The 24,676-nt window shown below is 39.4% G+C and overlaps 2 protein-coding genes across 9 annotated transcripts; one reads left to right on the top strand and one right to left on the bottom strand.

The window, feature by feature from the left end:
* Positions 1-286: 286 nt before the first annotated feature.
* Positions 287-17,748, top strand: LOC131248243 (E3 ubiquitin-protein ligase BRE1-like 1). Of its 8 annotated transcripts, none has more exons than XM_058248419.1 (20): positions 287-489; positions 642-777; positions 2,993-3,154; positions 3,237-3,324; positions 4,699-4,926; positions 5,056-5,223; positions 5,416-5,609; positions 5,701-5,784; positions 5,924-6,043; positions 6,146-6,332; positions 6,448-6,608; positions 6,723-6,803; positions 9,365-9,441; positions 10,523-10,699; positions 11,155-11,245; positions 11,328-11,414; positions 12,187-12,324; positions 12,830-13,032; positions 13,116-13,281; positions 17,329-17,748. In XM_058248419.1, the coding sequence occupies exons 2-20, from the start codon at positions 664-666 to the stop codon at positions 17,455-17,457; spliced, it is 2,655 nt and encodes an 884-aa protein (XP_058104402.1). In that variant the 5' UTR covers positions 287-489; positions 642-663; the 3' UTR covers positions 17,458-17,748. The 8 variants fall into 8 exon arrangements, with proteins under 8 accessions (XP_058104402.1, XP_058104403.1, XP_058104399.1 ...); XM_058248420.1 differs by having other exon boundaries at positions 10,505-10,699; positions 12,851-13,032; XM_058248416.1 differs by having other exon boundaries at positions 288-489; positions 646-777; positions 10,505-10,699.
* Positions 17,749-20,735: 2,987 nt separating this feature from the next.
* On the bottom strand, positions 20,736-21,817 carry LOC131248242 (PLAT domain-containing protein 3-like). The gene is made up of 2 exons (XM_058248414.1): positions 21,692-21,817; positions 20,736-21,398 (listed from the first exon to the last, which is right to left on the bottom strand). The coding sequence occupies exons 1-2, from the start codon at positions 21,743-21,745 to the stop codon at positions 20,922-20,924; spliced, it is 531 nt and encodes a 176-aa protein (XP_058104397.1). The 5' UTR covers positions 21,746-21,817; the 3' UTR covers positions 20,736-20,921.
* Positions 21,818-24,676: the final 2,859 nt, after the last annotated feature.

The following is a 24,676-nucleotide window of genomic DNA, read 5'->3' as shown; positions in this document are numbered from 1 at the left end:
ACACTTGTTGTTGAACTAAGACCATTGGATGTTTTCAATATTAACCGTCCAATAAATGTCCACTAATCTGTTAGTTAACTCATTGAATAGCGTAAATTTTGGGTAAAAATATAGAATTTGGACGGTTTAATTTGGGTTAATTGCATGACACGTGTATAATTTTGGCGTAATTTGTAAGTGCCTGCGTAGCATTGTCACACTCTGACAGAGTATCGAAGTTTTTTTTTTTTTTTTTTATAGTTTTTTTCTAGATTTTTATACATTTCCCTCCCTTTCGCTCTTGCTCAGAACTGCGTGCTTTGAAACCTCTCTCTCTCAACGGCATACTAAGGGCAGAGAACTCCATCTCTTCTTGAATCCAACTATCCCTTTTCATCAATCTCTCACAAGTTAGAGCTGAATTGAAGAAAATCAATCTCCGCGAAGAAAAGAAAAGAAAAGAAAATCGATTTCCTGCCCTAGTTTTCGTCTATTGGACAGGAAACTCCGGTAAATTGTTATTATTATTATTTTTAAAGAATCAATCTTCAAAATCGAAAAAACCCAATCTTTTCTTGTCTTGCCCTAATTCTCTTTTTATTCTTATTTGGATTTTTCTTCTATTTTACAATGATTTTCTGCTCCAATGTGAGTTGAGGCAGTTAGTTAGGGTTTTATGCATCGATGGGGAGCATCGGCGAATCGGACCGGAAGCGCCGCCACTTGAACTCCATCTCCCCCATGTCGACTGCCACCACCAAGAAGCATCCCCATTGCCCGTCTTCGGAAGATAATTTGGTGAATATTTATTTATTTATTTGGGGGGGGGGACCTTTATTTCTTCCAATTTCCCAGATTTTCAATGCACTGAATCTTTTGCCTGTGCTGAATGGTTTTATAGTAAAGGTTGCATGACTATGATGATCTGAATTTGTAGGGTTTATGATAATTCTTCAAAGATTGATGTTTCTCCCAATATTAATTTGATTATGTGTAGAAATATTTGCTGTATATATTCCTTTTTGGCAGTGGTGTCGTTTATTTTAGTTAGGACTTAAGTATTAATGGTCAAGAATTCCCAGCGATGAATGATTCAAATCACCATACACGTGTGCCACGTGTATGGTAGATGATTTAGTGACACAAAATTTCCGTGCTTCCACTAAGCACTGGATCCATGTGACGAAAATATGCGCAACCAACATAATGCGCATTTCTGACTTGCATGCGCAGGGTCGCACCACTTGGAAGTAGGAAATGTAAGAGACAGAGAGTGACCACATGGAATTAGGACATGTAAGAGAGAGATTAAGACCACTTGGAAGTAGGAAATGTAAGAGAAGAAGATAGTAAGAGAGTTTTGGAGTGAGATGAGAATATTGCAAATGTAGGAGGTTTGGAAGCCTTTTTTATAGACAAAAAGTTGTTTTTTTTAATTTAGTTTAATTTTTTTTATTTTTTTATAGTAATAATAATAACGTGCCAACTGTTGTCCAATATGCGATCGCATATGCTGTATGTGATTGCATACATCGCATATGTGCTAGATCACATAGGGCATGATTGCATATGCGATTTGCACATGGATATGTGCATATGCGATCGCACATAACAACAATGACCGTTATAGTTAAGTTTTGCTGCCTTTGACGGAATACACAGATCTGTTGTGTGCAAAGATAGTTATTTGGTGGAAATACAGTACTCTTGAGGGGGAGTGGCATGTTTGGAGGAAGTCACATGTGTTAGTTATTGGCTTATTGGTGGTACTTCTTTGGCTGAAAACACTCAACGTGTTTATTTCTCATCTGCTTGAGAATTGGCACCTATAGGCAAATTCCCAGCTCCTAGGTATAGCTGTATTTCAATGTGATGAAGGCTTTGCAGCCTGTCTCTTCTGTACATCACAACCATGTTGATGCTTTTAAGTGGTGAGGGATGGTGGTTGAGTAAGAGGTGAGTTGGTATGCAGAACTAAGAGAAGCAATATGTGTTTCATTATATAAATGGCTGCTACACCAGAAGCTGTCAGCAGATGCAGAATTGCAGATACATATGCAAGAAGTCATTTTTAGTATTTGGCCTGAGGTGCATCAGAGAAGTAACCTCTGCTATTTTTAAACACGAATGGAAAATTTAGTGCTAAACTTTACGAGGTGGATGTCTGAAATGCACTTAGCATCTTTTGAAAAGCCTCAAATTCCATGTTTTGCATCTTGCTATGAAAATGATTCCTCTATTTCCTGCAAACTGTTTCATTTCTTTACTTGGTTTCAAAATGCGAGACATTGGACAAGAAAAATTGAGAAGATATTGCCTTACTTCCAAGAGGATGGAGGGAGGGAGATTGTTGTGTTGAAACTGTGTCATGGAAGAAAGGGTTTTTTTTTTTTCAACAATGAAATGTACCAAACTTCCAATGTTGACTTCTTGTCATAGTTATGCTTTTCTTCTGCAGTGTGTACCATCATCGACCCTGGTTAGAGATGTTATCTTTGAAAATAACCATCCAAAGTGATCTTACTGTACGATTCAAAACTGATGGAAACTCTGTAGTTAAAAGGCAGATGGTTGGGTACAATGTTACGATTTCATTCAGTTAAGATGCTTCGTCAGCACATGCAGCAGGAGTACCATGCAGCAGGAGTACCAAGAATGAGGGATCACCATTTTCCAATACTCTGTGGCTAGTTGTAAATTCTAGGTGGTACTTCTCTTAAAAATGCATGTAATGTCAACTGTCTGTATTACAGAATCTAGCTAATTTTTTCTTTATTCTGTATATAGTTTCTAAGACAATATGTCATGTTCTGTGGTAATTTTCGACAAAATGTCACGTTCTATGGTAATTATCTAACGACCCTAGAGACCAAGAGTTTATAGAAAATGTATCATCTTTTTTGATGTGATGTCAATATTGATTTGGAGGGGATCATCCCAAACTGTTTTTATCATCAACTTGATTGCTCCAACTTGGAGTTTGATTTCTCCTGATTATTTTTACCTCTTGCAGCGTGATTCTGCTGTACTCCAATACCAAAATGAAAAGCTTTTTCAGCAATTAGAAGCTCAAAAATCTGAATTTCTTGTTCTGGAAAATAAACTCCATCAGCTAAAAGAGAAACAACAGACTTACGATGCAAAGTTAAAATTGGTCAATAGATCTTGGGAACAGGTACATATATCCTATCAACTTCTCTTCTATAGTGGACTCCTGTGTGTCAGCCTTCAACAATTTTAATCTGTTTTTCTAACAGGTGGCTGGTGACTTGGAATCGCTTTCAATACGCACAAGGGGCTCTGCGAATGGTGGAGATGATGTGAAACATTCAAGAATTGTGGAGGGTTAGTGCTAACCTCTTAACCAATACACCTAGTATTCATGTTAATGATATTTTCTTGTTAATTTATACATACTATATCTAACAGGTTGGTTTAATTAGAAAGGTGGCATGGAGGCATGGAGGTTAGTGTTGAAAGCGGTTATGTGGACTTGTTGGGGTGGGGGAAGTGGAATAATAGGATCTTTTGGGATATCCGCGAGTCAGCAGTGGTCTTTAAGAGGGCCAAGGTTCTCATGCTGGAGTGGGTTTTGTATTTTTGCCTCTAGCTATAGTGAGTTGTTAGAAGAGGTAGAGTGGTTGTTGTAAGCTTGTCGCCTTTTGGCCTTATTTTATTTTATTTTTTAGAACAAAAAGTTCAGTTGCCTTTCAAGAAAAGAATAAAAAGAAAAAAAGAAGAAGAGAAAAACAGGTTGGTTTAAATAGGAACAGGTGGAAGGCTTAGAATCCTTTGGCCAAGTTTATTTTGGGCTGTCCTTTCATTTTGTAAACCATGGCCCACTTAATTACTGGTCTGACTTGATTATTAGGCCAGGACATCAGCGTAGTGAGACACTTGTGATGGATGGAATGGATCTTGTAATTATGTGCCAGGCTGGCACATGAGGTGGTGTGTACATGAGCTGCCTTATACATGTGAGCTTAGCAAAGCTAGCTTGTTCATGCAATGTTTCTTGCACAAATATCAGATCTTTATTGATGACCAGTGGTGATTAAGATCACCTTGCTGGTTATGAGAATACTCTGACCAGTGGACCGACTTGTTTATTGGACCACGACATAAACACAAGGGGACACTCATGATGCATGGAGTGGATCTTGTAACTATGTATGAGGCTGGCACTGACTTGAGGTGGTGTGTACATGAGCTCTCTTGTTCAAGCTATGTTTCTTGCACGCATATCAGATCTTTATTGCTGACAAATGGTGATACTGAGCCCACTTTTCTGGTTCTGAGTATCTGGTTAAGAGGGATATGAATCCATGCATACGTGTAATCAAATGTTGCAAATGCCAAGAGATGAATGAAATCACTAAGCTTTTTATGAATTATTTCCAAGTTTTATTGATTTCAATCTTCAAGTTGTGTTTTTAGTTCTTTCTCTCCAGGTCTGACATGGTATATAGAAAAAAAATGAAATAGCCTTCTTAAAATTCTGAAGTCATAGGATTTAGATTTTTCAGTTCCTGGAAGTGGCGAATAGGTATGGTGTCCTCCGCCGACTACATTTATTCATTGCAGTGACCTTCTGTTTGTATAATACTGGGCAATAAATCTCTGCATCATAAACTTCTTGTTGTAGGAGTGTGATGTTGTTACTGTTGTATACTGGCTGAACTCTCACTCTTATAAAACACTGTTTACTTCTCATGTCAGATGGTGCATCTTGTCCCCCAAAAGATGCTTTTTTATCCAGACTTCTGGAAACTGGTGCCATTGACAGTTGCTCTACAAAGGGATCCCCTCATCAAATGAATGATGATATAAAGACATCATGCTCTACAACCAATAACATCATAAGCAATATCATTGCTGCCATTAATGACTGGTGGCATGTGATTGAAGTGTTGTCTGCTGCACTTCTGGAGACTCTACCAGAAGATGGTAAGCTTTCCTGTCAACTGGATTTTTTCGCCTCCTACTATGTACTGTTTGTGTGATTTCAGTTTAGGGTATGGGCCTCTTTAGGATTAGTTACCTGGCTCTTAGTATATTCTCGTGTTTTCTCTATAGACCTGAGCAAACAAATGCAAAAGACAACTAATGGCTTAGAGATGGATGTTAAGAGCTTACAAGTAGCGCTAAGTGACCTTCATTTGAAGCACAGATTATTGATGAATGAGGTACAGATCCATCGAGATACTAATGCAAAGAATAAAGCAAAGCTTAAACATCTAGCAGGTAAATAAATATCCTTCCCATTCATAACAGTATCTGCTAGTTTATTTACTAAAATCTTTCTCATTGTCAAGGATACCATTTGCCAAGAATCCCAGGGTCCAGTATTTTTCATGGTATATTAAACATCAAAATCTTAAGGCTTGCCAAACATTGCAAGATTTTGACGGTAATTTCTGTGACAATTTTGTGAAGGGGAATTGGAGAATACTACTGCTGAGTTGGAAGAAAGCAATTGTAAACTGACAAACCTTAAGGCACAAAAAGATGCTTCACAAGGAGCTTTTTTCCCTGTCCTAAATCTAGGGAATAAATATGCTGAAGGAGATAAGGTCAGAGATAAGCGAAAAGAGTTACAAGATATGGAGTCTGCCCTCAAACAGTCGTTGGTACTTTGTTGTCGTCTTGTCTTTCCTATACAGTTTACAATTATTATACTGAAGCTTACAAGAAGATATTTTGGTTTGAGTTCCTGATCAGGATTTAGCTTCAAATAGACTTGTAGAGCTTGGGAGTGTGCATGAAGAAAGGATAGGGATTTTAAAGCAGTTAGCTAAATTGGAGGTTAGTGTTTTAATTTAAACGACCAATAGTGCTCATCCCAATCTTTAAGCACTTCTACTGTTGTCCAATTTCTTTTCTAATATCTGACATCTTTACGATCTCATTGCCTGCTTTTATTATGTTGGGAGTACTTTGACAGAACACTATGAAGGGTGTGAAACATATTTCTTCATCCAAAACTTATCTCTTGCTAAGCAATCAGATTGAAAAATCAAAGGCAGAAGTCGATCAGTGTCATGCATTGTTGGAGAAACTACAGGTGGTAACTGGTTGGTAGATGCATGTAGATGCTTCTTCTGTAGTTTTTGCAGTTCAGGCATTCATTGTCTGTTGAATATTTCTTCTACATCTGATATTATAGGTTGAGAGGGAAGATTTTGTCTGGTGGGAAAAAGAAATGAATATGAAAGTTGATTTAGCTGACATTTCTCAAAGAACTGCTGCAATTGTAGGCTCTCGAGTAATTGAGCTAGAAATGGAGTTAAAGAGACAAATTAGTGAAAAAAATCTGCTCAAGAGTAGGTTGGAAAAGGCTTCGAGAGAGCCAGGTATAAAGCTTTTGAGGTGCACTTTCGATCTTTGATAAATGACATGGAAAGTGTTCTTTTGCCTTTTGTCCCACTTCCATGTGATCTCTCAAAGGGACATTTATGTGCATTTCAGGACGGAAAGAGATCATAGCAGAGTTCAAGGGACTGCTTTCATCTCTCCCCAAAGATATGGATGTTATGCAAAGCCGACTAAGTGAGTATAAAGAAGCTGCTTTGGAAGTTCATTCTCTACGAGCTGAAGTTCAATCTCTGTCTAATATTATTGATAGGAAGGTGAATATCACTGCTTGATTTACAGGCATGTACATGCAGGTGCACATATGCATGCGTATCTGTGCTGGTGTACATGTGACATTGTTTGAATGGCTAAAGGTTTAGTCTCAATAGTCAATACAGGTAACTGCGTTGGGAGTGCTATCGAGTAGATCTGCTGAACAAGTTGCTGAAATACAGAAAATGCAGGCTGTGGTATGGTCGCTTTCTTGTTATCTTCTCTGGTGTGGCCGTGTGGGGTACAAATGATTCTATTGCTTAATGAGGCAACATATACCGTCACAGATACAATGAATGAATAGAGTTTGCCATGGTCAATTGAATCCACAAATTCTAGCTTGGATTTACTGACTGTAAATTCTAGTTTTGCAGTCCGTTAGCACATTATAGCATGGGTATTTGTGAACACCAAAGTTAATATTTGAAATCTTCCTATGCTATTGGCTAGTTGGAAATAAATCTAGGCTCCTTAGCATATAATAAATGTTGATTGATCACATATCTTGTTATCAGATGCTGATTGCTGAGGCATTTTGTTTTCCTGTTGTCTTTTTCTGAACCAAGATGAATATGGTTCGTTAAACTTTGGTTCCTTTGGATCCCTTTGATTCAAGAACCTAACCCAATCATGCCACAACTGGGTTGAAATGAAGTTAACTAACCAGTTTGTGACCTTGTTTTTATGTACTGGTATGGACATCTGTGTTTGGATGTCTCTAGACACCATTGAAGGAGCTTGAAGTGGATGATACAAACTCACGTGATCATTGTTGAAGCATGCTGGAAAAAGTGCCGTGAATGATTTTGCAGGATTGGAGCAACGCTGTTTTTTTTTTTAGTCGTAAGCAGGATTAGGATGACTATCCAATCGAAAATAGATTCACTCAGGGCACAGTTTGTACAGAACTCATTTGTTTTATTTGTAGGTAGGTGTTAAATGACGATAAGTTTTTTTAAAATGATGATAAGTTTAGTGAAGCCCTAACGAATCTAGTCCCTTCAACCTGATCGGGTATTTAGGTTAATAAAAGCTTACACACATATACATGGACATGCTTTAATCTTTACACAGAATTTTCTAAGATTCTGTGGTTTAGTTGCACAAAATGTTAGGGGAAGTGGGAGTGGATTTTGGTATGGAGCAAGGAAGAGTTCCTTTCAAAGTGTGAGCATGCGTAAACACATAAGAAGTGGGACCAGCACCTTGGGTAGAAGGTTCCTGAAAGTAAGCACTGAAGTGGGATTGGCACCTTTGGTAAAAGGTTTCCGAAACTAAGTTTTGTGGATGTTCTTTGCAAAAGGAATATGGTATGTGTGTTCAGGGGGACTCGACTGAATAAATTTTTTTAGAGGAAATCTTTTTGTCAACATCAAATATTGCATTGCTCAAAGTAATGATTCACCTAGATTGGAATTGCTTAAAGTTACGCATGCACATGTTCCTTTTATGTTCCTTTTATGAGACTATTTTGTTGGTCTGCTCTTTCCAAATGAGCATTAGGGAAAGGAAAGACTATTTTGTTGGTCTGCTCTTTCCAAATGAGCATTAGGGAAAGGAAAGACTATTTTGTTGGTCTGCTCTTTCCAAATTAGCATAAGGGAAAGGAAAGGTATCTTCTTCTTCTTCTTTTTTGGGTGGATGCAAGGTCCTTTACAGATGGGGTTTAGAATCAATGTTCAGCATATTCAGTGAACCACTACTGCTTGAATTTGTATTAACAGCCCAGTTTCTGTTCTTGCACCACTCTTACAAATCATCTTGACTCATTGGTATCTCAAATATTTAAACTGAGTTTTTTTAATAAATAGTTTCTACCCATGTTATGTGGGTCCTTCAAAAGTGGAGTATCTGAGTTGGATACTCAAACAGCAGGATAAGGTATGGATAAGAGACTTGCCTTCACAAGACTTAAAATCCAGATCCATTCTGTTTTTGAACTGTTGAGCTATCAGTTATTTAGAATTTTAAATGAATATTACCAATTGGGTTGCAAGCCCAGCTTGCTTGATATTGTTGGGGCATCATTCGAACTTGGCTATTCTTTTGTGAACAGTAACACAAGAAAATTTTATTAGAACCACTGATAAGAGGGAAAAATGAGAATAAGCAATGTGGGATGAAGAGAGATCATTGCATGCACCCCTATAGATGGCATTAAGGGAGGAAAAACCCAACAGCCCAATAATTCCTCCTTTTTACTTCTAAACTGTAGGCAAACCCATTGCCCAAGACGGATCTAACCGTTTAGCTTATGAAAGATCTCTTCCACAGATTCCAAGCAATTGCTGAAGTACCTGTTGTTTCTTCCTTTCTAGATTGACCACACCACTGCTAGAAAGGAGAGACCATATAAATGTTTTCCTTTTGCCCTTCTTTCATCTGTTCTAGGCAAGGTAGAAAGCATCAATCAAACATGGCGCAATCCATAACATGATTATCTTATGAGTTCTGACCAATCCCTTGCTGTATCTGTCCTGAAAATTTGGATTTAGGGGATCTGCCATACCTGATCCTTGCTGCATCCATACTCAGGTACTGTATTTTTCTACAATTTCCTCCAAGAAGATAGTCATGCATGTGATTTAGCAGTGGTAAGAACTTTTCTTTGGCTTACTTCACCATCTTGCTACTGAGCCATTGAATTGCCTATGGATGCGTGGGTAACTTTGAAATCTTGCATTCTTGCTGACTTTGGCTTCTCCAATATGTTGGTTCCATTTCACTGTAAGAAATTTTATTTTTTTGTGTGATGTAGGTTTGGGATCTAAAGGAGAGTGAGAAGGAGCTAAACCTAATTCTGGAAATGTATGGACGTGAATCCACTGATTCCAGGTTAGAAGTGTCTATCATCATCTTACCAATTAAGCTTCATCCCAACTAATTGGCCAGTTAGATTTTTTTATTTAAAATTCTAATTTTAACGTTTAAATTGTTTAACTTAATTCTCCTGATATCACGTTCTGTAATTTTCACTCATTACCAATTCTAATATAATTTTAAGTTCTGTAATTTTCACTCATTACCAATTCTAATATAATTTTAAGTTCTGTAATTTTCACTCCTAAGATTCGGATATATATTGGAATAATTGGCAGAGATTAAACTGACCAATGTTGGCGGTTCTGTATGTTTTGCTTTTAATGATTTTTATTGAAAAAGAAAATCCATCCTCTGTGACTCCTCAAACTCATTTCTAATCCCATTTAGTAAGTTTTTAAAGCGACCATCCACTGTTAGAGGTCCATTAATGATGTTGGGAGCAATAGCAGCCCTTCATGAATAGTCTCCATGTCCACTTCTAAAGTATTCTGAGTGGATGCAATCATTAGCTGCAACTGTCTATGACAGATGGTGTTTCTTGTTAGTTCCTACTGATTCAATAGAGTCACTCATTTGTTCAAAATAAAAGGAAAGGAAAAAAGAAGAAGAAGCAAGCTAGTGGTGCATCTGTGAGTGTTTTGTATGCCAACCTCTGTATCTTGATAATGGCACCTGATTGGATTCCATTTTCTTCATATACAAAAGGAAGAAAAAAAGATTGAGAAACCGACAAGAAGGTGATATGTGGTAGGCTGTCAACTCTTCTAGGACACCTTTAGATAGTGTTGGAAGAGATCACAGTCCATTGTGCGTGTGAATAATTTCATTTGATGGAAATCTTTTTGTTCACCACCCCCCAGTGGTCTGACTACATGTGATTAAATGTTTCAGATTATATTTCATTGTTTTTGTCTAGGTGTTTATCTGCTTCAAACTGGTAATTTTGAAAGCCTTTGCTTGTTCTGCTTATGACATTGTACTTGAAATAGATTGCTTGAGGAATACAAAATGTTCCCTTCATGTATGGTTTAAAAATTAAAATGGTTCTATAATTTTACTTCTATTCCAATTGCAGGGATCTCATTGAATCTAGGGATTTGGAATACAAAGCATGGGCCTGTGTCCAAAGTCTTAAATCTTCTCTTGACGAGCACAACTTGGAGTTGCGTGTTAAAGCAGCCAATGAATCTGAAGCAATGTCTCAACAAAGGCTAGCTAATGCTGAAGCTGAGATTGCCGACCTGAGGCGGAAGTTGGAAACTTCTGGAAGGTTGGCTTCTTCAAAAATCATTTTCCTTTGCTGCAAATTCCTTATCGTGTAAAACTAACTTTGAGCAAGCATCTTGGTTTAATAGTCTGCAACTTCTCTGTCTATGGTTTTGCCAGACCATTGAGGCACTCTGCATGTACCATAGTTTACCTAGAGTAACTCTGAATTGGACGCAATGTACTTTAATTTGATTCTTAAATAATATCTGTTGATCTATGTGTTGCGTCATAATGAGTGGTGTACCTTAGCAAGCAATTTTTACCAAGTTGGTTTTATTCAATGCTATCATGCTTTCAAAATTGTTATTTTGTTAGTTAGCCTTTCCCCCCCATTTACAGGTTCAAATCAATCTGTTGTATAAAGACACTGGTTCTTTGGGTCTTTAAGATAATATTTTCCTTGAAACTGTGGCTATTTGGCACAAATAATTTTGAGCAAGAATCACATATGTCCAGCCTTTATTCATATTTCAGGGATATAGGTATGCTGTCTGATGTTCTGAAATCTAAACATGAGGAAGGTGAAGCCTACTTGTCTGAAATTGAGGTTTGGCTTTCCTCCTTTTCTGTACATGGGACATTAGTCCAGAAAACACAAATAGAATTGAGTCGACTCCCATTCCTTGCAGTCGATTGGGCAGGCATATGGAGACATGCAAACTCAAAACCAACAACTGTTGCAACAAATTACAGAAAGAGATGACTACAACATCAAGGTAACTTCAGATTTGTTCATCTCATTTTACAGTATTTTTCACTGTCTTTCCTGCATTGCATGGCTTCTGCTGCTTGTTCTTTTCATTCAGACACTGGTGATTTGCTCTGCGTGTGAAACTCATAGGGTTTAATTTTAGCCCCGAATGATTGCAAGAGAAAACAGTGCGGTTCGACTAAACAATTGATAAGAAACTACTATTGAAACTGAGCCAAAAAGAAGAAGAAGAAGAAAGAAATACGATTGCATCTCTTAATTCAAAGAATGCGACTAGAGAATTTGACTAAATAATTCATTAGTAATTAATATTGCATTTCTAAATGCGTGGTGTGTGGTTAGGCATGTGTACCTTATGTAGAAAAGATGCAGGAAATGGTGAGAGACAAATATGTGAAACACCTCATTTTACAACATTTGTAATAGCATTTAGCCAGAAGCATGAAATGAATGTCACAAATCAGAAGCAAGAAACCTTGGTATTTGTGAGGGGGAAATTACTCTCTTGATACCTATGGTGCGGACCATATGTGTAGGGTGCATGTCTGCTTGAGCATACACGTGTATGAGATTGTTTTTTTTTTTTTTTTGGGTCATTTGCAAACTACAATCTGTTGCACGTGTGTGATTGTTTGTTTCCCGTCATTGGTGGACTTAATATGTTCTGCAAATGCAATTGGACTCTATTATTTTGTTTCTATTTTAATTTAATCATTATTTATTCCATGCTATTCTTGCAGTTTTTTGTCTGCTAACCCTAACTGTTCCTCTTACAGCTTGTTTTAGAGTGTACGAAGGCAAGACAGGTGCAGGATGCTTTGCGCATGGAAAAACAGGTTGTGGAAAAAAAGATGCAGCAAGCCAATGCATCGCTCGAGTTATATGACATAAAAACTGCACGAATTGAAGAGCAGGTAATATTTCTAATCTTCAATTGGCTCCAGTTGATGTAGGACAACTAACCACTGGCTCTAAAAGCTCAAACTGATAGAGCGTGGCGAATCAATCCCTTTATCTCATAGCCCAAGCCCCACTTCTCATGGGTTAGGTCCTCGGCCGAACCCCCCCGGTGTGAAAATGCCCATGCATTGATCACTCCCGGTGAGGAGTATCATACATGAAACCTCTTGCTCTAATACCACTTTGATGTAGGACAACTAACCGCTGGCTCTAAAAGCTTGAACTAATAGAGCGTGGCGAATCAATCCCTTTATCTCATATCCCAGGCCCCTACTTCTCATGGGTTAGGTCCTTGGCTGAACCCCCTCGTGGGCCCCATTTCACATGGGCCGCCCACCCTGAGTGTGCCCCTGCTTCACACAGGCTACCCCACTCGAGTCCAGTGTGAAAATTCTCCTGCATTACCAGTCTAGATTACTCCTAATTTCTTGAGGTTTTAAGTTCGTTACTTGTTTGCAGCTGAAAATTTGCTCAGAGCAGGTAGGGAAACTTGCAGAGGGTGGGTGGCAGTGTTCTGTTGCTTTGGAGAGTGCAAAAAAGAGGCTGTTGGATGTAAAGAGGGAATCTCAGCAGCTAAAGCAATCACTGGATGAATCAGAATCCATGGTTGCGAGAAGCAGACTGGATGTTGTGGGGTTGCAGATAGAGTTAGAACATGAAAGGTAATTAACCATCAAATCTCTTCTAGCTTTCCTTTATCAAGCCTGTTTATGGTTAGAAATTTGGAAATGCTGTGATTCATCAGGTCTAAAAAGAAGAGACTAGAAGAGGAGTTGGAAGTTGTGGCAAGGAAAGCTGCAAGTCTCAGTGCACTCACAGAGGACTCGTCAGTCTTGGAAAAGCTTCAAGAAGAAGTTAGAGAATACAAGGAGATACTGAAGTGTGGCATCTGCCATGACAGACAGAAGGAGGTGAGAATCCCGTTTTAATATTGAGGGCCCATTTGCATCACTGGTACTCGAACTGTATAGCTGTTAGAGACAATCGTTGGCAGTAGTTAGATGTCAGACTTGGCTTGTTGTTGTGAGGTGGCAGCCATAAAACACTCTTTCCTTTTCATTCATAAGCAAAAGGATACTGATAATCTTTTAAAGAGAAAAAAGGGATACCAATACTATCTTGTCAAAATCATTATCCTATCACAAATCGCAATAGGGGTTGAATCGTATCGAATTGCAAATCATATCATAAATCGTAAGATTTTTTAATGATTTTCTTTAAAATATGAAAAATATAAATAAATAAGAAAAAATTAAAAACTCCAACACTACCATGACATGGTATTACTTGAAAATTAAATGATTTTTATTTTTATTTTTTTTCCTTTGGGGTCTTTTATGTTCTTGTTACCTTTCTTGAATGTAGAATCGCATTGATAAAGCGGCATTTGATTATGTAGACCAATGAAAAATGATATTTTGATTTCTAACCACCATTCCGATATACAAGTCAAGATGATTGTAACCATCCATAAAAAAAATAGATTCCAGATAAGGCATGCATCAATTTGATGTTTTGACCAATTAAGAATTAAGAAATTAAAAAAAAAAAGAAGAAAAAGCTCAACGATTTAACATTGAAGAGAATTATATCATTTAATTTCTTATAAATAACAACATTAAATAATTTACCTTTTCTAAATGATTCTTAAAGCCCCCACCAATTTAAAAACATAAATTGAAAGCCAAGTGCAGATTAAAATAGAAGAAAACAAGTATATAATTAGAATTGTAAATCGTAGGATTCAAATAATAAAATCATAGGATTCATACAAAAAGGGATTCAAAGGTGGGATTCAAATCATTTTGCTTAAGATTCGACTCAAATTGTAAATCGTTGGATTTTGACAACACTGAGTCCGATAGTCTTTGAGCGCCTCTCTACAAGAAGACATTTTTTCTGACTTGTCTTCATTGTCAGAGATAATCTAAGAGAGCAATCCATTTGAGTTTTAGAAAGCAAACAAATCCTTGGTGTATTATTTACCATTTTAAAAAAAAATCAGTGAAGCAATTTTATTAAGAAACTCCCAATTTTGTTAACAGACCCTAAGTGTATTATCTACCATTTGCTTCCTATGTATATTGAATAGTATTTTTAAGGGAATTTTACAAAACAGTACCTCATTAATATGGTATTTACATCCCAGTACCTTTTTAAATTAACTTTTCATCAAGGTACCTCATTAATCAAGTTATTGTCAAAGGGGTACCTTCTGTTAGTTTTCTCTAATTCTGTTAGTCTAAAGTTCCTAAAATGACAAAAAAATGTCCAACAATTAATGAGGTTGCTTAAGAAAATTTTAATAGGTACCTAGATGTAAATATCATTAATTAGGTGCTATTATATATAAAAAAAATCCTAAAAAAGGAAAAAAAATAAAATCAAGAGCTTTCTCTGGATGCGGATTGCATACTAGTAGCCACGTGGCTATTGGTCGGGGCCCCACCATGATGTATGTGTTTCCATCCATTTTTCTAGATCATTTTAGGGTATGATCCCAAAAGTTGAGGCAAATCCAAATCTTAGGTGGACCACACTGCATGAAACAGTGGGGATTGAATGCTACCATTGAAAACTTCTTGGGCCCATAGAGCACCGACAAGTATCTACAGATCAGAGGTTGGAAATGATCTATTAAACAATTGATACAATTCGATTACTCGACTCAATTATCAATCAGTAATATCCCTAGAGTCCACTTCTTCCCCATACTTGTGAGTGAAAGGGAAAATGTAAAACGAAAAATATGAAGGTGAACCTCAATGAGAAACATATTAGAGTTGCGTATAATGGTGCAGCCAGCCCCCATCAACATCTCTCATAACGTGTTCTACGCTATTGAAAGCTAATTCTATAATTAGTAGGTTTAATTTGAGTCAATGTATACCGTGTGAACAATTTAAGTGCTCGTGCATCAAGCGTCATGCACTAACAGAGTATTAAATAACAAAGCGGATTGTGTCCTATGCCCGCCTAGATGGAAATTGGTTCAGGCAGGGGATGTGGGGCCCACCATGATGTATATGTTTTATCCATGCCTTTCATCCATTTTTCTAGATCATTTTAGGGTATGATGCAAAAAATGAGGCAAATCCAAGGCTCAAGCGGTCTACACCACAGGAAGCAGCGGTGGCAATGACACCCACAATTGAAACCTTCCTAGGGCCCACCATGATGTTTATTTGCCTTCCAGTTCACAAGGTCACATGAACTTGGATGAACGGATTGCAAATGCTAGCTTGATCGAAAACTTCTATGGCCCCAAGATGTTTTTAATGGTGGGCGTTCAATCCCCATGTGTGGTCCACTTGAGCCTTGGATCTGCCTCAATTTTGGGCTCCTGCCCTAAAATGGTCTGTAAAAATAGATGAATGGCGTGGATAAAATCCATACATTACGGTGGGCCCTTTAGAGACCCTGCTTGGACCGATTTTGTCCAGGTGGGCTGGAGGTAGGATGCGATTTGCTTCCAACCTTGTTTAGCCAACCATTAATGTGCCATACATTGTGGCCTGCTTGAAGAGCCAAATGCCCTACTTAGTGGCTAGTGGTCAGTTCTCTGTGGGCCCCACCATGATGTATGTGTTTTACCCACACCGTCCATCCATTTTGCCAGATCATTTTAGAGCATGATCCTGAAAATGAGGCAGATCCAAGTCTCAGGTGGACCACACCATAGGAAACAGTGGTGATTGAACACTGGCCACAAGTTTTGGATCAAGCTGATATCTGTGTTTTCCTTGCATCTAGATCTGCGTGACCTAATCAACAAGTGGGATGGGAAGTACGCGTTCAATCCCCGTTGTCTCATGTGGTGTGGTCCACCTGAGACTTGGATCTGCCTCATTTCTGGGCTCATGCCCTAAAATGATCCGGAAAAATGGATACAACACATACATCATGGTGGGGCCCATATAGCACCGACCAGTAGCCATGTGGCTACTAGTATGCAATCCACATTCACATAAAGCTCTTCGTTTCTTTCCTTTTGGAAATTTTTTAATAATAGCACCTAAGTAATGTTATTTACATCCAGGTATTAATTTTTCTTAAGCAATCTCATTAATTGGTGGGCATTTTTGTCATTTTAGGAACTTTAAACTGTCGGAATTAGAGGAAACTAACAGTAGCGCTCCTTTGACAATAACTTGATTAATGAGGTACCTTAGTGATAAGTTAATTTAAATATAGGATCCTTACTCTTGCTTTGGTGGTAGACTCTCAGGAGTTTCAACACCCGGTCAAGGGTTCGAGTATCCATAGGTGGTGAAATCCCACTACGGCGTGAGTGTGTGGGGGTGTGTGTGCGTGTGTAAAAAAAAATAAAATGTTAATTTAAATATACTGGAACTCAAAACTCAAGAGGGTTTTTATCCTGGAAGGTTTTTTTTTTTTCAATATGATACTATATTTTATGGACCAAAAAGGTTTTAAAAAAAGGTCATACTGTGCATCTTAGGGAAGTTCTAGGGTGACTGTAATGAAAGATCGAAGAGACAATTTGCAGCATGGGTGGTGCATGCATCCAAAATCCAGGCCATCATCCAATGGAATCACTATGAACATGCCCTGCTCGCTAAAATCAGGCCATATGCATGAGGTGCTATACACGTATATGAGAAAAATGGGATGGTATGACCACCAGAATAATTAATGATCATGTATAGCCCACTGAATGAGTAGACTGGCTTGATATTTGGTCCAGGGCATTTTTACAGTGGCTGATGGGCTGCGGCTGATGAATGGCCACGTGGCATGTTGGACATTTGCTGTGAAACTCCACAGCTTGTCTTATATTAGTATGGTAAGACTGACACTTAAGATCTATTTTCTGCACCTTAACAAGAAATAGCCACTTAGTAATGAGGCAATGTCGCCAAGTTGTAGTTTGTGTTATACTCATGGTTTTGTTTCCGCTTTTTCACTGATCCTTTGTCATTGCTCTTGGGCTTCAGGTCGTCATTGCCAAATGCTACCATCTCTTATGTGCTGCCTGTGTCCAGAGAACCCTTGATAGCCGCCGGAAATGCCCAATCTGTTCCACAAGCTTTGGCCCTAATGATGTTAAAAATGTTTACATATGACCAGCAAGTTTTGCTGCTGCTGTTGGAGAGGAGAGCCCGAGGCAGGTGTCTCAACCACATAAGACAGGTTCTGAGCTGCAGGTTCGTTTGTATCACTAATAGAGAACTCTTGTAAAAATGTTTGGACTGTTGGTGGAAGCTGCATATAGTCCCCTTTCCGTCCACTGTAGATTGCCTTTTGTATTCTGGGCACAGGTTTACAGTGTAATTTTCTTGTTCTGCCTCTGCCCATTAATTGCTTGGAACAGTTGGCTTACCAAAGCTGTTGGAATGTCAAATTGATTATTTGCAGTTGGGCACGCGCGCGCATACACACACGGAGCATGCTGTATTTCTCCACAGCCATGTCATTATTGTCTCCACAATCTTGAGTGAGCTTGGGGTAGTGTTGAATGAATAAAATTTCCATGCAGCACGTGCTCCTTCCGAAATGCAAATATTGTTAGCTGTTTTTTTCCAAGTAGATAAATGTTAAGTATTCCAAAATGGGAGCTTCATTAGCTGGTTTCTTCCAAGTATATAAATGTTAATGTCTTCATTACTTTTTTTTTTAATGGTGTTTTGTGGACATGTTTGAATGCACATTAAAGCTACATTAAGTTTGAGCAGTGTGGGGTCCACCCCTGTGATGAGTATGAATCCAAACTGTGCATATCATGCCCCCCATGTTCACTGTACATCCCAAGAATAATCCTGATCCAAATTCACAGCAGACACGTATCCATGGAGTTTTTGGATGCCCAGGTTTTTGGGTGCTTCATCCAGGTGGGTGGTAACTTACTAATGGATTGTATGCTATATGTAAAACTTGGCTGACACCATTTTCCATGCGAAAGTTACCATGCAGCTGTCACCCTCAATGTCCATCGTTCCCTTTGCTGTAGCCCACCTGACTTACGGATCAGATTGGACTGGGCCTTAATAGGCCCCACACAAACCACTTTTAATGTGATTGAGACATTGGTCCATAAAGGCTACCTATTTTTCATCGTTTTCGCCCAATTGGACCCCATCATGGATCTGATGATCGTTTCTTCCTTCTTTATTGATTTATTTTTTTTAATTATTATTTTAATATTTCGGCAGGACTGGTGTCCCATGTTCTTGTTTTCAAGACCATCTCAAGTTCTAGCTGTTTAAAAAAAAGAGGCAACCGTTCGAAGTGAAGCATCGTTGATCAATGACCTGTGTACCACCCTTCCGGAAGAGTCTACCTTTCCAGGCAGACCACACTGTTTATGTCTGTTACTCACCACATTGTACAGAACAAACCAACGGCTAAAACAAATTTCTCTAAACATCCATCTCTTTTGTGCACTGGCCCACCTGAACGGCCGGATTCTCGTGTATGTAACTTGCTGTAACCCCTGGCCACAAGAAGTTCCTGTGGTTGGAAGCTGTGACAATTCCACTCCCTCCATCAGTTTCACAATACCACAATAGGACAGGATTCTGAAAATCAGGCAGATCCAAAACTCAGGTGGGCTGCACCACACGAAACACATCGAATGGAAACGTGTGAATCCCGGAGCCGACCTTAATGTTTATATGGCATCCAAACCGTTCATAGGGTCATTACTAATTAGTGTATGCTATCTAAACTGTTCATAGGGTCATTACTAATTAGTGTATGCTATCTAAACTGTTCATAGGGTTATTACCATTGGGATAAACTGTAGGTACGAATGTCATCATAATACAAAACTTCTGTGGCCCCAACAATTTCCAATGGTGGGTAATTCAATCCTCTGTTCAAAACTTCTGTGGCCCCAGCAATTTCCAGTGGTAGGCATTCAATCCTCTGTCGTCTGTGGTGTGGCCCACGTAGGTTTTGGATCTGCCTGATAGGGCTGAAAGTCCGTCCGGTTGGTGCTCAACCCTAGCTCAACTCAAGGTTCTTGTACCTCAATCCCAACCCAACCCAACCCAACCCAACCTTGGGTTGGGAATTCTCAACCCAAGTGAGCTTGGTCCCAATAGATACATGTTAATATTTTAATGATTGCATTAGTTTATTATATTTCAATACACGTCTTATTTTTTATTTCTATAATTTTATTAATTATATATGTAATTATTTATTGTAAAAAACTTTATTTATTCTAAACAAACAAGCTAAAATATAGGACAACTATTCGTTTAAAAGTCATGTCGTGTAACACACAATCTATTTAGGAGAGAAATCCTGCATTTCTTGTTAGCTTGAGTCATTGGAAATGATGTGGACCAATGAGACTCAACCGCACCGAACCTATGCCTTCAACACATAGGATCCACACTCAATTATAATTTATAAGTAACTTATATATTAATTAGGTTCGAATTGGCTCGGGTCAACACACTATCGCTAGGGAAATTTTACATGCCGTAGGTCGTTCATATGTGGGTCCCATCATGTGGGGGACCCATGCCACTGACCCTACGATCACAATGTCGGGTCGGTCGAGTTCAACCCGCCCAACTTTCAGCCCTACCGCCTGATTTTTGGATTCATGTACCATTGTGGGTTTGCTGCCGTTGGCATCTCCGCGGGCCCCACATAGCTTCCGACCACGGGAACTTTCAGTGGCCGGGGGCACAGGCAAGTCGCGTCCCGATTCTCTCGCCAAAATATCAAGGGCAGTTGTGGTCCGCCGGAGAGCCTGCATTCGGGCCAGAAGATCTAAACGAACAAGAAAGAAGTAAAAAAAAAAAAAAAAAAAGTCGCCCGCCCTTTCTGTTGTGGGACCCTAGCTCTGATGCATCGACGACGAATATGACTTAGAGGAGGGGGAATTCTAAGTAGTGCCCATGGTTCGCCGATCCTGTTTGTTCGCACGGGATCCATCACAGATCACAGAGGGTTACCCAAAGCTCTTCAACATTGGGTTTTTGATCGTTGATCTAATGGGATCCACTATAGATGGTGGATGAGCTAAAACTATTCCACCCTGGAAATAGCTCTACTCTAGCGGTCAAAACTATCCTTTGTTAGGGGACCGTTGCTATAATTTCTCGTGACTGCGATTGAATTGTTAGGAACCCATGATCTGGGAGATCTGAAGGGGTTTTTCCCCAGAACGACTTGCTGGATCAGCAAACCACGGTTCCCATTTGTACACACTGGTGCATCAGGACACAAGGAGTTGAATATGATACTCTTCCTGGCACTACTAGCTTTCAACAAGGAAAAGCAGCAGCCCTCCTTCTGACTCGATCAGAAAGAAAACCAATTGCAATTTGGAGCGTGCTAGACCCTCAACTTGAGATGACCTGAATCCCTTCAAGTGGTTTTCGAAAAAGGAACGAGAGAGCCTTAAAATCATCAAATACATCTAAACAAGCCACATAATACTCCATTCAAAACTTCTTAAAAAGGAACACAGGAGGGCTTTCAAAACCCCCAAACACAACACAGGGATTCCAACATCACATCCTCTCAAAGCATTGGAAATGCAAAACCCCAAAAGAGCTCTGTTATCGCGTTACTGGGTAGCGTCAAATTCCAGCGGATTCCCAACAAGGAGAGGCCCCGATCTACCGCCCACCGCAGGTGGAATCTGCGAGCAGCCGTCGAGGACGGCGGTGAGCTCGTAGGGAGGGGCGTCGGTGGCGAGCCACTGGCGGACGTAGAAGATGGTCTGGCTGCAGGACTTGTGGGGCCCAGTGGCTGTCACCTCCACGTACTCGCAGAACCAGCCGTGGTGGTCTCCGGAGCCGTCGGATGTGAGGTTGAGGCGGCAGATGGGCCAACTCAAGCAAGGGCCACGGCCACTGAATATGTCGAGGTTGCCCCGCTCGTAGTAGTCGTAGGTGGGGCCCATCAGACCCCAGTCCTCCAGATCTCGGACTTTCAACTCCTTTCCCCGCGAGTCGCCGAGTGAGAGGCTGATCCTGGAGTCCGTCCCGCCCTTGATGACGGAGCCCGTCTTCACGTACGCCGTGTACACGCACTCATCTTTCTGCATACATTTACATACATACATACATGGGATGCAGCGTTAGCCTGGTGTAGATCCATCGCTGATGAGATGAACTGGTGGTGGTGATGTGTGATCAAGAGATGGATGGCATATTTCTACCGTGATCACGGTGGTCATGACTATGGTAGACATGATGATGATGATGATGATGATGATGATAGTAGGCATGTTAAAATAAGATTGAATGGATGGCCATGGGGAAGTCAACGTATGGTATGGTATGCATAGAGAGATGATGGGAATGAAGATTGTAATGGCCATGGACTACTTACTGAAGCGGATGCCGCGGCTGCTAGGAGCAAAAAGACAAAAACGACTGCAGACATATCTCTCTCTCTCTCTCGATATGGAGATGTGGAAAATGGTGCGGGTTCGTTTAAAGGGTGATGGGATGTATATATAACCATGGTCACTGAATTGAGAGGTTCACATCCAACGTGGTATGCTGAACTTAACACACAACTTCTTAAAATTCCAATGACGTGTCACATTTATTTTAAGATCCTACCCGTGAAAATTGTGGGCCATATCATAAATATCACTTGTCCAATAAACTAGGCGGTCCACTCATCAGGATGGCTACGCCTTTGAAATAAACGAACAGCCGATGGTGGCTTTATGTATTGACTGTGGCCAACCTGATGAGTGGATTTTTCCAATTTCCGATCCAGATGATTTTTATGGTATGGTCCACTCTTTTTACGGATCAGATGTTCCTCCATTATATGTGAAAATATGAACGTTGTATGTTAAAGTTAAAAAACAACATTGTATCCGAATTTTTTTATACCATTATTGTCATTAAAGAATGCCAATCCAAGGCGCGCATCCGTTTTCAAGCGCCACCTGGCAACCACAGATATGACATACGTGCGACTAAGCACATGTGCGCAGGATCGAAGGGTGGTCCCACGGTGAATTTTACTCGGACAAAATCCTGGTCGGTCCATTTATCGGGTTGGCCAGACTTACGAGGGTTTGTTCTACATTCAACGATGAATTGGACGGTTGCGTCTGCACAGAGCCCGGGAGATTGTACAGTAGTTTGGGTTTGTATGATTGAGGCCCACTTTTATGTGATCCATACCGTTGGTATGATGGGCTCCTGAGTGGATGTCCCACTAAAAAGTCCTCCACATATCGCCTTTAATAAGTTGAATGGGAACCGTTGATTGTTTAGTCTTCCTTTAACCGTGTTTTGTTGTTGGCCATCTATTATTGAGAGGCATACGATGTTTTCCATCTAGATGTCTTTGGAACAAGAACTATTCACAGTGGGGTCCATAGTATCAACGATTTGGATAACTACCAGAGCTTGAACAAGTTAACACTCTACAATCTGTCGGGCCCAGCATCTGCGTATGATAGCTCCCGAGAGACAGACACAAGCGCCATCCCACGTTTTGCAGGTGGGGTGCGTTTGTTTTGGCGCGTGAAGATACCGCGTCTTTAATTTGCTTTTCTTGTGATGAGTAACTACTAGCGGAGGCATGGGATTTTTGTCAGGGCATATTTAATTTTCCAAATGCAGTGTAAATGCCCGTTTGAAAATACGAGGGTATTTTTGCTTTAAAAATGGTCCAAAATGACTGATATAAATTTGTGGGCCCCACTGTCATGTATACTACATATCCGCATCATCCATCTATTTCACCAGAATATTTTGAGATATGATCCGAAAAATGAGGCAAATCTAACGTTCAAGTGGCCCACACCAAAGTAAACAGTGGCTCCAAGAAGTTTTTAACGGTGAGTGTTCGATTCCAATTTTACTGTGGTGTGGTCCACTTGCATTTAAATCTACCTGATTTTTTGGATCATGCTCTAAATTCAGTTGGCATAACGGATGGACAATGCGGATAATCCACGTACATCACGGTGGCCCCACGTATATTCGGCAGCATCTTCCATTGTTAAAAAAAAGTAAGAGTCAAATCAGCTACAGGATTAGTGCTAGAAAACATAAGAGTGAAATCAACCACAGGAAGGTTGCAGTGATTACCTAGGCAAACAATTATTACCCATTTCCAATGCATTTATCTATACTCAAAAAATTCAACTTGTAAATGTATGTAAATACATTAACGGGGCATGAACGAATAATTATTGCAAATGCTAACTATTTGATGGAGGCTGTAAATACATATGCTACCTTTCTCCATTTATGGCCCTATTATGATGTCGTTAATATATCCAATCTGTGCATTTATTTTACCGAGCATTTTAGAAGATGGCTCAAAAAATGAGGCAGATCCGAAGCTCCAGTGGCCCACGCCATAGGAAATTGTGGTCTTTAAAACTTTAACATTAGGTGTTCCACCCATTGTTTCATGTGGCGTGGTCCACATTAGCTTCAGATCTGCTTCGATTTTGGGCTCATGCCATAAAATCAACCTGAAAAACAGATGGACAGCATAGATAAGCCACATACATCATAGTGGCCCCCACACAAAATTCACATATTCGTTACTTTCAGTGTTCAAAAAGTAACCCAATCAGCGTCAACGCAAAACAGGTGCGTGAGGATTACCTTGGTAAATAATTATTTTCCATTTATCAGGGATGAATTGAAAAACAATAATGACCTAAGATATTATTTTCCACCAATACGTCGTGCATTTAGACATTGAGCCGTTCAAGTAGTGAGAGGAATGATAAAAGATAACTAGAGGGAAAATCTAACCAAACTGTTGAATATGTTGGCCATATTCATAAAATGAATCAGGCCATCGAATGCCAATTGATTTGGGAGTGTAATTGTAGAAGTTGGATCACGGATGGAATCGACTTGCTTCACTTTTGAGATGTGGTTAAGAGAGTATTATGTTTAATCAAAGTCACTATTAATTAAATATTACTTCGAATTTACAGTCCACTAGACCTTGTAAAAGTGCTTATGTTTGAGAATCCATAAACCATTAGCCCTAAGATGACTTTTGAGGCTGCGTTCAAAAATTTCGAATAAGGAACCATAGTTATAGAGAGAGAATGTGTTAGGCGTCCACACTATCCGTATAAGTATACAATCTTTAATTTACAAGATCTAACTAATTTATGATGGGTAAGATTTATTCTTACACAGAAATGATAAAATATATTAAATATACTGGTGGTGGTGGTTAATTAGTATGAATTTCTAATGAGTAGGATCCAGCTACACTGGCAAGCCGCAAAGCATACATTTGACCCAACTAAGTGTTGAGTGCTATATATGTATGTGGAGCAACGATGTAGATGTGTATGCTATGCTTAATAAC

This window comes from Magnolia sinica, chromosome 6 (assembly GCF_029962835.1).
Source record: "Magnolia sinica isolate HGM2019 chromosome 6, MsV1, whole genome shotgun sequence".
Classification (NCBI taxonomy): Eukaryota; Viridiplantae; Streptophyta; class Magnoliopsida; order Magnoliales; family Magnoliaceae; genus Magnolia; species Magnolia sinica.
The sequence above is the reverse complement of the archived record's forward strand: the minus strand, read 5'-3'. Positions and strand labels throughout refer to the sequence as shown.